The sequence below is a fragment of the Drosophila busckii genome, chromosome 3R, assembly GCF_011750605.1.
Source record: "Drosophila busckii strain San Diego stock center, stock number 13000-0081.31 chromosome 3R, ASM1175060v1, whole genome shotgun sequence".
Lineage (NCBI taxonomy): Eukaryota > Metazoa > Arthropoda > Insecta > Diptera > Drosophilidae > Drosophila > Drosophila busckii.
Genome location: NC_046607.1, coordinates 21,445,151 through 21,459,406, shown reverse-complemented (window position 1 = coordinate 21,459,406; position 14,256 = coordinate 21,445,151). Strand labels below are relative to the sequence as shown.

Genomic DNA, 14,256 nt, shown 5'->3' with positions numbered 1-14,256 from the left:
TAACTTGTTTCAAAAACTTAATTGGTCGTAATGCTACTTTTGCTGTATTTATAAGCGTTACATTTGAATTTAAAATTCCGTTACATAATGCAAATTTCCAGTGGTGTAATAAGACTGCAGTGCTAACAACGCAGTATCATCCAGTCCACTATGTAATAAGACTGCAGTGCAAGCAACACAGTGTCATCTAGTTCACTATGCAAATATAATATCGATAAAGTCGATAGTATTTTGTTACTACTTAAAAGGAAAGGGTGCGCGATAGGTGTGGCTGCAAGAAATTTTCCTAAGGTTTTAAAGTTCAACGGTAAATTGAAAGAAAGTACAGTGTATACATATTTAATGAAACTCTACGTTATTGATATCTTATATTTAACCCTGTTCCCCTTATAATTTGTGTTCTTTCTTTCATTTTTAACACTTTCGTGCCAATTGTGCTTTTCTATGCTGAGTGGTTTTCCATTTAATATGTGTATATGTGTATGTGTCTCGCCCTACTTCTCACCCGTCCCGCTCTAATTTCCCCATCTTCCCCACCCCACACAATTTGTTGAATACAGCATTTGTTTCACGCAAATGATTTAAAGGAATTATTCAATTACAGAGCAGAGAAAAATATACTATAATAATGGCAACTAGTCCGAAGCCCGTTAAGAAAGTGCCTATTCACTTGCAAAGTGCTCAAAATCGAGTTTATATCAAAAACGGCGAAATTGTCAATCATGATAAATCGTTTAAGGCAGACGTTTACATTGAGGATGGCATAATTAAGTAAGTATGCGGTATTTAATGTGTTAAATTCAGCATGTGTGTTTATTAACCGCTTACCGCAGGTTTGTGGGTTCTGCGGCGGATATAACAATACCTGGGGGAGTCCGCACCATTGACGCGGCCGGAAAATTGATTATTCCCGGGGGCATTGACCCACATACACAACTGCAGAGTCCTGCGCGCGACGCCGTATCCGTTGCCGATGAGTAAGCTAATTCAACTGATTTATTTGCATTTTGCGACAGGCTAAACATACACATACATACATATATTGTTTATAGCTTTTACAACGGCACCAAGGCAGCAGTGGCTGGTGGCACAACAATGATAAGTGAGTGGCTTTCGTATTTGGCTTAACGTGCGTATTTATATGTAAAGCTTTATCGATTTATTAGTTGACTGTGTGCTGCCTAACAAGCATGAGTCAATGGTGGAGGCCTATGACGAGTGGCGCAGCAAGGCGGATCCCAAAGCCTGTTGTGACTATGCACTGCACTTGGGCATCACCTGGTGGTCAAAATCCGTTTACGAGGAGATTGGCATATGCTGCAAGGAGCTGGGAATTAACTCGTTCAAAATGTTTATGGCCAACAAAGGTGTCTATATGCTAAGCGATGCGGAACTGCTGGATGTGTTTGAGCGCATAAGAGGCTTAAATGGAGTGGCCATGGTGAGAGCGCCACACGCTAGCAGCTAATGTCTGCGACTATAAATTATCTCTTTGCAGATACATGCTGAGAATGGCGATATTATTGCCAAAAACACGCATCGCCTGTTGGCCGAGGGTATCAGCGGTCCCGAGGGGCATGAGCTATCGCGCCAAGAAGAGGTTGAGGCGGAGGCTGTCCATCGCGCTTGCATCTTGGCGCATCAGGTAAACATAAAATTTGCAATAAACATTAATTTAAGAATTGTTCAACTGGGGTATGTTTTTTTAAACATGTATTTTAATTTTGTATTCTTTTAATTTATTATCATTTTCATTTATTGTCTGATGCACCTTGTTGTACATAAATAAGTACTATGTATGCGGTTATTGGCACTACACTATAAATTATGCCTGATGTACAAATGTATATGTCAAAATAAACGAGAACATCAGTTAGCAAGTTACATATGTATACAAACATATATGGCATGAGCTCCAAATGCAATATGAAGCGATCAGAGTTAACGAAGTAAGTTTGTTTTGTTTAGCAAAAGACTGCGCTGGCTAATCCTTATAACTAAATCTTCGCTAACATTTTATATGCAACAATTAACAACTTAGCAATACTAACAATATAAGTTTGCAATTGTCTTTTATTGTTAATTATTAATCAATTAAAAATATCAAACTACAAATAGATGAAGACGCCGCTGTATGTTACCAGCTTAACTAGCAAATCCTCTGCAGAACTTGTGGGACGTGCTCGTCGCAGCGGATATTGTGTGTTTGGTGAGACACTGGCAAGTTCTCTTGGCCGTAGCATGAGCAGCGTACGCAAGCCGGAACGCATTTACTATATAACTAGCCCACCAATACGTGAGTCTGCTGAAACTCCCAGACAACTAATGAAATCCCTAGCCTAGTATGTATTAATATTATTCAATGTGAACAATTATTTTCAATGCTAATTAATATTTGCTTTTAGCGATGATCTGCAGGTAACTGGCAGCGACAATCGTACCTTTAATAAGCAACAAAAGGACCTGGGTGTTGGCAACTTTACTAAAATACCAAATGGCGTTAATGGTGCTGAGGATCGCATGTCCTTGGTTTGGGAGAAAGGCGTACATCAGGGTTTACTCGATCCCTGTAGATTTGTGGCTGTTACAAGCACAAATGCTGCTAAAATATTTAACATTTACCCACAAAAGGGACGTATTGGTAAGTTTTTTATTGAACAGTAAATGCTAAATGGATTATAAGTAACCTAAAATATTCTTTTAGCTGTTGGCTCCGATGCGGACATTGTTATTTGGAATCCGCAAGCCACACGCACCATCTCAAAGGAGTCGCACCATCATGCTTGCGATTTTAATATCTTTGAGGGCATGACTGTGCATGGTGTGCCAGAATATGTGTTGGTGCGTGGACGTATTTGTGCTGAAAATGGCGTTGTACGTGTAGCCGAGGGCTTTGGACGCTTTATACCCATGCAAGTTCGACCTCCTTTTGTTTATGACATCATCGAGGGTAAAGTGCAGAAGACACTTGAGGAGCCGCATGAGGAAATTCATAATGGAAATTTGGCTAAAAAGTTGGCTGAGCTAGATATTCAAATACCACCACATGAGCCAATAATGCTTGCTGGTAATTTACCGATGCCTGCAGAGGGTTCAATATGCAGCACACCTTCCGTGCGTGGTCGTGTTGATGGCAAACGCGATATGCAAGAATCATCCTTTTCGATTAGTGGTGCGTCATCATAAATATTTTACTATTAACAATTATAAATTGATAATGTATATTGCAGAGGAATTGGATAGATCAGGAGTACGTGCTTGCATTAAGGTAAAGAATCCACCTGGCGGAAAATCATCTGGTTTTTGGTAAATAGCGTTAACAGCTAAATAAACATGTGTTGCATTTGCACAAAGTGGGCTCCCATCAGTCAGAATCATCGCTCATCACACACACAGACACAGACACACATATAATATTTACTATTTATATATATTTATACAAGTGTAATCTTAAAAGTTTCATGTCATGATTTAATAATGCAACATTGCATTCTCTTGTAGCCTATTTCACAAAGACAATTAGTAATATTATAATTTACAATTGAGAATTCATTGCTCATCGCTTAGTTGAGAATTTATAGAACAATTTCAAGTCGTGCAGCTTACGGACCAATTAAAACAATTACAATTTGTTTGTTATGTTGTAGTTCATGCACTCTTTATTCAAAATATATGACAAACTAATGAAACGAATGGGCTTTTCATTATTATAATATATTAACTCAATAAAATTATTAATATATAGACTTATTTACGCTGGATATACATTTACATTTATTTACTGACAATATATTATCCTTTGCGAATAAAATATATATCTATACCTGCCTGAACATACCGTTTGATTTAAATATTTAACGTAAATAAATGATTTGAACAAAACTGAAGCAAAATTATTTAATTGAATATCAATAGTTTTTGTTTGGTTTTCTTTTTAAATAATGCCAATGAGCCTAAAAATTATCAACTGCATAGAGTCACATTCACATTACATACTTAAATTGTGTCAGATCAGAGAAAAATACAAAATTATAATAAAAAATGTCATACAAATAAAATATTCAACTAATATTTGTGTAATTTAACTGTGTGTGAGGGGAAAAATGAAGGTACCTGCTTAGTAATTAGGTTTAATTTCTGTATTAGATAAATCACTAAAAAAAACTCATTCGTAATGTGATCTTAGTCTTGCTTAAAAACTAAATTTTAAATAGCAATGCCAATTAATATGTGTTCTTATTTTTGTTGCGCTCATCGGTGCATCAGTTGTAATTGAACGAGGCCTAGGAATGCATGCAGCTGCAGTTTTTGCGTGATTTGTCTAGAAAAAACAACTGCAAAAGAAAATAAATTAATTAGTTGATGTACATGTATATGAATGTAGATTACTTACTGTTGCCATTCCACTGACATTTGCTTAGAGCTTCTTTAAATATGCGGCACATTTGACTGCACTGCTTACTTGCCCCGTATTTAGCACACTCAGTTTTTTATGTTTAGCGCGGAACTTTTTCACATAGGCATCAATCAAGTTTTTGATTTTATGTGGATTGATTTCACCCGAACGACTGTGGCAAATCTGCATAGATAATAATTCAATTAGTTTTGGATTGTTATTGTGCCTTCGAGAGTAGCAACTTACTTTTGGCACAGCGCGACGCATAATATCTTTGTAATCTTCTTTCGTGATTACTTTCTTATTGAAATGTGGCTTCAGCACAAGCTTGACCTCCTCAACAACGCGCTCCTGTCGATTCAATTTACGCAGGAACTGAAATAGCAATATGTTTACTAATGCATCTAAATTATATATAATAGGTATTACCTTATCCTTGACTTGCAAGTCAACAGCTGAGCTTGGTACATCATCATATAATTTGCCATGATCATCTGTAGATTTACTACCTTTAAAAACATAGAAATAATTGAGTGATTTATAGTTTATAATTTATAGTTTATACACACCTTTTGCTTTTGATTTACGATCGTTTTTGTTACTGGAGCGCTGCTGTTTTCGGCCAGAGGATGTGTTGTTGAAACGTGAGGACATTCTCAGCTGCGTGACGGGTGAGCTGCTGCCAAAGAGATTATCAAACATTTCCGCTTTGCCACTGTTCTTTGAGCGTCGCATGCCAGCAGCATTGCCGCCCTCTGGCGGCGGCTCGAACAGATCTTCATAGTCCGCCGAGCCAGGCGAATAAGGACTCTCAATTTCCATATTATAAGTATCATCCAACGCAGCAGCGCTCGTAGCAGCAGCAGCAGCCGCAGCAGCGGCAGCATTCACGTTATTGCCAGCGCCGCCGCCCCCGCCATTTCGCATGTTGACAATGCCGCTGCTGCTGCTGGCCACACTGCCGCCGCCTGCCTTGGGCACTTTTCTGGTCAAGCTGCTGGGCGGACTGGAGATAACGGGTATGTGTTGCGTTGGGGCAGAGCAGACAACAGTGCTGCTGGCAGTGAGCAGCACATTGGAGAGCACTGTAACCGTATTGCCGCTGTCGCTGGACTGCTGTTTATCCTCAGCACTTACAGTGGTGCAGGTGCTGCTGCTGCTGAGATATTGTGTGGTGGTGCTAACCTCCGAGGATTTACTCGATAGCTCCTGCGTAGTGGCACAACTGTTGCTGGGCTTGTTCATCAGGGCCATTACCAAATCCACTGGATTGAGGTTAGCATTGGGCAGGCTGGGTGTGGTGCTGGCATTGGGCATGCTGGGCGTGCTGCTCTCCGGCAGCTCATCCGCGTGGCTGTGACTGCTGCTCAGCTTTTGTGTGCTATCTTCAACGCTGGACTGCGTCGCTGTGTTGGCTTCCACCTGTGCACTGGCGACATTGGAGGCCGGCGGGGGCGAGCAGGGAGACAGCGAGGGCGACTTTGTGGGCTCGAAGGGATCGTAGGCATCCGGTGAGCAGGGCGCTGAGTCTGGCGGCGTATTTGGACCAATCTTTTGACCCTCATTTGGATGCGACTGTTGTGGCTCCGTGTCCGCGCTATTGCGCGTCGGTGGCTCATCGCCAAAGTGCATGTCGTCCGCTTCATCGTGCAACGGATTGTTGCGCACTTTGTGCTGCTTTTTGGCGGGTAAGTTGAACTTTACAAGTGGCGGCTCCGGCGGCGTTTTGGGTCCCGTTGTGGGCGCCTTATTCTCGTACGATGTTTCCAAAATGCTCTCCAAACGATCCACTGCCGGCGTCTTCTTGCAATCTCGTGAAATCTCACGTAGCAGTAACTCATCGGCTGCGCTGCCACGTCGTCGCTCGTTTCGCCGCTTAGACTGATTATCATTGGCATCTTCACTGTCGGTGAGCACAATAACATCAGCCGGCTCCTGATGCACCTGGAACGGGGAACGCTCCAAGTCTATAATAGCCACCGGTTTAGCATCTAACTTCTTGCGTTTACGCTTGGATTTCTTGCCGGATGTGCTGCTGCTGCTGTTGTTGTTTGCCAGGCGCTCCATGGATTGGAGTCGTGTGCTCATGAACTCACTTCGCGTGGGCGGCAGGCTGACCACCGACTGTTGCTGTGAATTGCCAGCATTGGATGTGCTGGTGGCTTCCTTGTTGAAGCTAACACTGACGAGTATATTGTTGCCTGAGGCAAAGACTTCCTTGGAGGGCACCACCTCCGGTGTGAGCGTGCGATGTTTGCGTTTCTTATCCTTACGCGATTTGTCCAACGGCTTCTTCTTCTTCTTGCTCTTGTCGCGCTTGGGCTTGAGCTTCTTGGTGTTCAGCAGCGGCGTGTGGCTGCGTCGCTGCTCCACATAATGTGACGGTGGCGAGCCCAAGGGCGGCGTCCAGGAAGGCTTGTCCATACCGCCACCTGTTAGGCTTGGTGTGGGCGACGGTGACCAGTGCCCACCAACTGCCTTTTTCGCCTTTTTAGCATGCAACGGCGGCGCCAGGAAATCATCCGCATCATCAAACGGATCACGTTGGCGCGAGATGCGACGCTGCCTGGACACAGGACTATTGTTGCTCTGGCGCTTTTTGGTTTTCTTCTTTTTGTCCGTGCGTTTTTTCTTCTTTTTGCGCGGACTCTTCGAGCGACTGCGACTTAGCCGCGGTGTATAGCGTGGCGAATAGCAAGGCGAGTGCTTGCCGGCATTGACATGACGTCCTCCGTTTACACGCGTGGGTGAGCCCGAAGGCGAACGCGGCGACATCGGCTGGTGCACTGCTGACGCTGCTGGCGGCGGCGGCGATGCTGAGAGCGAACGCTCAAAGCGTCGCGACAAGGATCGGCGTCGTGTGTTGAGCTCATGTGCCGCCAAGCCAGGTGAAGGTGACATGCTGAAGCTGCGGAATCGTTTCGGCGTGGGCGAGCGTGAACGGGAGCGCGTGCAGCTGCGTGAGAAACTGCGCGAGGGCTGACGCAACTCGTAGCTAATGACTGAACGACTGCGTCGTTCATGCCGAGCATCGCGTCCATAGCGATCCTTTTGCTGCTGTTGCTGATGGCGCGAGGCGCCCACCACATTGCGCACATCGTAGCGCGGCAGCTCGCGTCGCTTGGGACGCTGACCATACGATTGATATGATTGCTGCTGCTGGTAGTTTCTATTCGAATAATTCTGCTGCTGACGCTGCTGCTGGTAACGCCCCTGGCCACGCCCACGGTTAAAGTTGCGTGACTGATCACGATCACGTCCTCGATACTGGCCCCGCTGACGTGAGCGTGAACGAGATCTAGAGTGACTATAAGAGTGACTGCGCGTTCTGGAGCGAGTCTCACGTCGTCGTGGGCGCGGAGGTGTGCGGGTTCTGCTGCGACTTCGGCTGCGACTTCTACTGCGACTATGACTATGACTACGACTGCGCACTGGCGTATGGGAGCGACTGCGTTGCTGCTTATCGACACGATAATTGCGATCCTTTTGACGTTGTCCTGCCTTCTTGAAAGTTTCCTTGCTGCGACTGCGGCTACGCTTGCGATTGCGCTTGTTTTTGTGGCTCGAGGCGTGGTGTTCATCTCGTGGGCGACTGGGCGTGCGCGGCTTGCTTACCGCATCATTGCCTGTAGCCTCCTCGTCCTCAGAGATGAGCTCAGTGCCCATTACACTGCCAGCTGCCGGCGCCGCTTCAGTTGACTTTTTGTCTGCTGCAGCTTCTGCTTTTTTGGCTTTTTCCAGACGCAGTCGATTAGCCTCCTCCTCAGCACATTGCTCATCTAAGCAAGGCGTATAGGAGCGCTCTGGCTCAGCGTTGTCTTCAGATTTCTTTCTTGCTTCTTTTTCGCCTTTGGTTTGCTCCCCAGCTGCTGGCGTTTCATTGGCCAGCGCCTTTTCAAACTCTTTGGGCTTCTCTATGTGCAACTCTTCCCAATCGCTGTCATCGTATAGTTCCAGCACACCTTTGCCTCTACCTGCCTCCGCCTCCTTCAATGTGGGACTTGGCGTGCTTCGCGTTTTGCTGTCATCTTCATCATCAGCAGCAACAGTAGCAACAGCAACAGCAGCAGCAGCCGGCACAGACTCCTCTGCTTCCAATCTGTTGCTATTTTGTGACTGCACATCCTCATCTTGCTCTGACGTGGGATTCTCTGGCTCGTAAAGTTCACTGCCCGCACTGTTGTTATTATTCGCAGCTGGTTCTGGCGGTAGAGGAATCTCATCATCATCATCTAGTTGTACCAGATCCTCCTCATTCACATCAGCCGCTTCCTCCTGCAAAGTATGTACATAAATGAATAAATGTAAAATGCATTTTATAGCTAATATTAAAAACCTTCTCAGTATCCCTTGCAGCTGGTTGCAGCTGTGTAAACAACTCCGTGGCCACAGCCTGCGATTCCTGGGAATAAATTGAGAAATTTGGACAGTTCTCCTCCTCATCATCCTGCTGCTTGTCAGGCTGACTTTTGCTGCTGGCATAATCTGCGCTCAGTTTGAACATGGGATTACTCCAAGGTGAGCTAGGTGGCGGTGTGGGTGGTGGTGGTACTGTAAGCGTTGGTGGCAGTGACATGCGTGCAGTATTTGAGTTTACGGGCGCTGGCAAGCCACCAAACAATTGTGGCTGTGGCTGTTGTTGTGGAGTTCTAAGTGGCTGTTGAAAATTACTGCTTGAGGGACGCATTTGCTGGCGTTGTTGCTGCTGCTGCTGCTGTTGTTGTTGTTGTTGCTGCTGCTGTTGATGCGGCGTATTGAAACGAATATTAAAAGGCGTAAAATTGTTGCTGTTGTTGCTGGCGTTATTGTTGTTGAAATTGCTAAAGTTTTGTTGGCCAAAACCAGCGGGAGGAGCATTATCCAAGCCACCCGTAGAATGTCGCTGATATTGATTATTGCCACCGCCGCCACCACGATAGTTGCTGTTGCTGTTGTTGCTGCCACTATAGCGACTGTTGAAATTGCGGCCACCTCCACCACGACTAAAATTGGCATTGGCGCCACCGCGCTGATATAATGGCATCTGCGTAACTGGCTCCTGGTTCGGCTTAGCTGCATTAGCCGCATCTGTGGTGCGCTTTAAGTTCGTTTCCTGCTCCAACTGTAGTTTACCATCGGGGCTGATATGAACCTCACTTAGATTGCGCGTGGCGCCCAACCAACGCTCCTGCAACTCCATAATGCTTGAGAGTATATCGCCAGTGGCCGCCGCGGTGCTTGCACGCGTTTTGCCCAGCAGCAGCGCCTTGCGTTGACGCGAGCCACCAATGGTAGCCAAACGCACCGATGTCTGCACCGCTGTCGTGGCCGCATGCCCAGCGTCAATGTCAGCAGCAGCATTAGCGCCATCATCACTGTCCGAGAAATACTCCAGCGCATTGGCATTGCCGAAGAGTGTAAAGCTTTGAGCGCTGCTCCCATTTATATGCGAGCCACGTCCAGTGTCGTGCTTGACGCCCAACTGCTCGGCCAGTCGCTTGCTAGCGCTTAGCCGCACACCCGTCGCCGCAGCCGCTGACAACGCTTGAGCACTGCGTCTGCGGCCAACAGTGCGCCGGCGTCGACGTCGTATAACCTTCTTGGTAGTCTTCAGTGCAAACTTTTCATCGAAATTGTTGATGTCGTACTCGACAATGTAGGTGCGATGACGTGCGCGTCGTCGCCGACGACGTCGTGGCTGTGTTGTTGTTGTTCTGGCGCTGCGATTTCTTGTTGTGGATGTTGATGGCCACTCACAATCCGCAGGCACTGCAGCTGTTGAGTTTGCACTGGCGCGTGTGCGTCGCAGTACCGCTGCACGGATGCGTTCGTTTTGACGCGTGCGTAATATGCGCGGCTGTTGCACTTGGCGCACGCGTAGACGTGTTTCAGGCAAACCCATGCCTCGAATGTCCTCGTATAGCATATGCAAATCCTCAGCCAGGTCCAGTTCTTCACCATCCTCATCGTTGGAGTCAATGCAGTTATCGCAGTACCACGAGCCTTCGGGTATCGACTCCAACGGCGGATCCAGGCAGTCCATGTGATAGCCTTGATTGCAGCTATCGCACAGTAGCATAACATCTTCACGATCCGGACTATTGCAGATTTCACAATTGGTCACATCATCCGGGACAGCAATCACATCGTCGTCGTCGTCATCGTCATCCTCCAGCACTAACTCTTTTTTTGATTTGCTCAAATCCACGCATACTTCGCGTAGAATGTTTCGATCCGTGTAGTTATCGCGCACTACGATGCGGTCAAAGCTAAGTCGATCTATGGGGCAGGTTTGTACGTTCTTTGACCAGGCTTCAATACATGCCGCGCAGAACGTGTGCTCACATGTGGCAGGTGTGCCAATTGCCTGCTGGCGGAATGTCAACAAACAAATTGGACATTTTTCCAATAATTCATTGCTGCTGCTGTCGGAACTAAAACCGCCATCAGGTTTGTTCATATCCTCGGCAGCATCAATTAGCTTCTCGGAATTTGTGGACTGCAGCTTTTTGCGCTTCCTACCACGTTCTCTTAGGCGTGTGCTGCGCCTATCGTCCTATAATTAAAATATATTAAACATTTGAGCAATTGTTGTTGTATTAATTTCTACCTCACTGCCGCTACTGCCAGCTCCATTGTTAGCTTCATTATCCGATAAAATGCGTTGGGCAGCACGTCGAATGCGTCGCTGGCGAGGCGCATTGCGGCACGTTTGGGACACTGTGGAGCTCGTCGTTGGTCGCGTATCAAGGTCAATGGCGCTGGATATACCGGTGGTAGGGGAAGTATCGTTGCAATTACTGGACACAGAACTTAAATCATCTGCATCTGTATCGTCGGAATCGTTGAATTCGATTCGCATGATAATACGACGATTTCTTTTATCTCGCTCATTTTTACGTCCAGCGTTCCTGCTGCAAGACGGTTGATTCATGTCTGCATCACTGCAGTCGCCGGAATTAGGCATGCTAATACAATTGTGTATGTGTATGTGAATATATATATATTTATATATATATATAAATAACGACTTTGAATTTATGTACAGTTATTACAATCGCTATAGGTAATACTTTTACAGCGAATTGACCTCTTGATTTGCATGCATTTATGTTTATTTGTCAACTTTTACTTCTTTCTCATATTTTCTACGATTTTTCTACTTCTTTACAGCTACACTTTGAAGTTAAGTTGGCTGCGCTTATGCAAACCTATCGATACATTGGCATCGGTGTTTTCAACAGCATCTAATGCTTCACAAACTGTAACTTTATATAGTTTTTTGCATGGCCTGTATAGCACGCACTTTAACTACATTTTAACTTTTGCTCATAGTATTGATCAGGAGCGCTTAAATTTTAATAAATAGAAGCTAATTTTGGCATTGAAACCGTTGCTTAAGCACTTTTAAACTTGTTTAATTTTGCACGCAAATTTATTGTACACAAAACAACGTCAAACTGTGTGCCGTAAAGTGTGACCAGCTTATATCGAGCTGCAACTATCGTTTGTGATAAGAAACAAGAGTTTTTAAATGACACAAAATACTGGAAGCAAATTCAAGCGCAATGAATTCCGAGGAACTTATTGCCATCCATGTGGAAGCTATTGAAGTTATGTTAAATCATATTCTATATATACGTGGAGTATATCCTGCACAAATATTTAAAAAAAGACGCGTCTATAATACGCCGGTATTTATAACTTGTTTTCCAACATTAAACAATTACATTACCAATGTGCTGCGTACAGTGCGAAGCCTATTGGAATCCCAATTAAAGTTGAAGCTCGAGATGCTGATATACCAAACCGACAGTGAGAACATTGTTAATAAGGAAAGATATTTCTTTGAGCTACAAGCTCCCGCTACAAGTGGCACCTTCAATTCAGATCGATACTTAAACGAATATGAGCAAGAGCTAAGCGCTGCGCTTTATAAGCTGGCGGAACGCGTCAAGACTCTACCAGCACTTGGTTCCCAGACAAAATTTAAGCTGCACATACATACCACGCAGTCATCATTTACGCAGCTTAATCAGGATGCACAACAGCAGGAGTTTCCCTGGATGATAACAACAACCGAGACGAAGCATAATGCCAAGCTACTACCTTTGGTCAATATAGAGAGCTTGGGCTTAAAGATGGAGGCACATATTGTTTCTTAGCTATACTTGTTGAATTTATTAAAAGTTTACAAAAAGCCGAGACAAATATTATTTAAAGTAAGCCCTGTCGTTTCAGATCCTCAAATGTCTTGCGATTAACTACATTGCCCAAGGAGTCCTCGTACTCTTCCTCCTGATCAGCAATCCAGCGTTCGCTTTGCTTTTGCGACTTGAGTTTTTCCCACAACGTAATTGCGTCTTCAATTTGGGTCACATTGGCGAAATGCGCCGTATTTGGAATGCCAAGGCATCGCATACCGTGCGCATGACGCCATTCGGCGAAATGACGCTGAAATGCCTTTGGTCCCTTATAGGTGAAATTGCCACATATTTCGCAATTATAACTAATGTTCAGGCCATGCAGCTTGTAAAGCCAATAGGGTATGGGCTTGCCATCCCAGCCTAGTGGTAGATTCTTCGGATTGAAGGGCACATCATCTGCATCGGGATCATCATCGTTGTCCGACTCGCTGGCCTCGGCATCGCTGTCGTCACGCTCGCCACCAGTACGTGCCTGCTTACGCTGCACATTCTCCTTGGTGGCTGCACGTTGGTCCGATAAAAGTTCAGCGTATTTGTAAAGCAGTGCCTCCAACTGCGCTATATCCTTATTGCGTTCATGCTCACGTGTCTGTGCATTGGCATTCTTAGCATTGGGTTTCTTGGCCATTAGGGCTGGATCCAGCGTGGTTTTGCCTTTGGTGGTAAATAGTCGCTGTGCACGCTCCTCCAAGGTGCCGCCACATTTGAGCCCTAAAGCCATCAACCCGGATTTCAGGCGATCCAGGCCTAGCGATGCCAGCTCTTCCCAACTAGAAAATGCAGATAAATCCAAATGTGCACCGGTATTTGCCAACGCAGATTCAGTCTCCTTTACGGACCAACCAGGAAATGAACCTTGCAGCCATTGCCGCTGAAAATCTAGCTCCACCTTAACTAGCTCGCCTTCAAGATCAAGCAGCGGCTGTATGCGCAGTAGAAAGTTATGCAGATAGGTATTTAGCGTTTCGATATACTTGCGATACTCCCGATTCTTACGCTCACGTGCTATTTCAAACACATGATCGAAGGACGTTATGTACGTTATGTAGTCCAACTTTTCAACGCCACGTAAGTTTAGATAGAGCTCATAGGACTCATTCAAGTCTAAGTAACGTCCACCCCCTTCCTCATCGGTAAACTCTACAAGCGCGCCCATCTCCTCCGGATTGCTGTACACTTTAATCATTTCCTCAAATTCTACGGACAGCGGCACGCTCACTTCAGCCGGATGGGATTTGTAAAATTGTTTGATTTGTTTAAAGCGCGCATAAAATTCATTGAACTCGTTGGGTCCGGAGAGCGCTGCAATTTCTGATTTGCGCTCATTGTCCTTATCCTCATATAAATCTCGCAATTGTGAGCTCGCATTGTGGTGCAGTTCCATGAGATACTTTAGCCGGTGCTCACTGAAAATTCTTTCCTTTTCGCCGGCCTTTTTCGTGGCATGCTCGTCGACCATCAGTTTGATAAGACGCTCGCGCTCCTCATGGTATCGACGCTGCTGCTCCAAGAGCGTCTCCATGCTGTTATTTATTTATAATTCGTAAAATATACAACGAAAACAAAATTTTCGCTTTTTCTTAGCAACGCGCGGATGACAGTGCCGAAGATTTTTAAGGCACGATACTTTTGTAACACAGGGTGCTCAGTTTCTTCATTTTATTGGTCCTACCA

General features: G+C 45.3%; 4 protein-coding genes across 5 annotated transcripts; 2 read left to right on the top strand and 2 right to left on the bottom strand.

Moving 5' to 3' along the window:
* The first annotated feature begins 240 nt into the window (after positions 1 to 240).
* On the top strand, positions 241 to 3,701 carry LOC108603599 (dihydropyrimidinase). Of its 2 annotated transcripts, XM_017992543.1 has the most exons (10): positions 241 to 307; positions 605 to 771; positions 834 to 977; positions 1,053 to 1,102; positions 1,167 to 1,441; positions 1,499 to 1,645; positions 2,119 to 2,342; positions 2,406 to 2,641; positions 2,705 to 3,172; positions 3,231 to 3,701. In XM_017992543.1, exons 2-10 carry the CDS (start codon positions 629 to 631, stop codon positions 3,308 to 3,310), a joined length of 1,767 nt encoding a protein of 588 aa, XP_017848032.1. In that variant the 5' UTR covers positions 241 to 307; positions 605 to 628; the 3' UTR covers positions 3,311 to 3,701. The 2 variants fall into 2 exon arrangements, with proteins under 2 accessions (XP_017848032.1, XP_017848033.1); XM_017992544.1 differs by lacking the exons at positions 241 to 307; positions 605 to 771; positions 834 to 977; ... (1 more) ...; positions 1,167 to 1,441; positions 1,499 to 1,645 and adding an exon at positions 1,834 to 1,949.
* Positions 3,702 to 3,733: 32 nt separating this feature from the next.
* On the bottom strand, positions 3,734 to 11,351 carry LOC108601438 (PHD and RING finger domain-containing protein 1). The gene is made up of 7 exons (XM_017989336.2): positions 10,986 to 11,351; positions 8,733 to 10,931; positions 4,966 to 8,671; positions 4,826 to 4,905; positions 4,643 to 4,771; positions 4,394 to 4,579; positions 3,734 to 4,334 (listed from the first exon to the last, which is right to left on the bottom strand). The coding sequence occupies exons 1-6, from the start codon at positions 11,340 to 11,342 to the stop codon at positions 4,418 to 4,420; spliced, it is 6,633 nt and encodes a 2,210-aa protein (XP_017844825.1). The 5' UTR covers positions 11,343 to 11,351; the 3' UTR covers positions 3,734 to 4,334; positions 4,394 to 4,417.
* A 633-nt stretch (positions 11,352 to 11,984) lies between these two features.
* LOC108601749 lies at positions 11,985 to 12,576 on the top strand. The gene is made up of 2 exons (XM_017989673.1): positions 11,985 to 12,069; positions 12,128 to 12,576. Exon 2 carries the CDS (start codon positions 12,169 to 12,171, stop codon positions 12,538 to 12,540), a length of 372 nt encoding a protein of 123 aa, XP_017845162.1. The 5' UTR covers positions 11,985 to 12,069; positions 12,128 to 12,168; the 3' UTR covers positions 12,541 to 12,576.
* Positions 12,542 to 14,204, bottom strand: LOC108601748 (splicing factor 3A subunit 3). The gene has a single exon (XM_017989671.1). It carries the CDS (start codon positions 14,102 to 14,104, stop codon positions 12,593 to 12,595), a length of 1,512 nt encoding a protein of 503 aa, XP_017845160.1. The 5' UTR covers positions 14,105 to 14,204; the 3' UTR covers positions 12,542 to 12,592.
* Between the last annotated feature and the right edge of the window lie 52 nt (positions 14,205 to 14,256).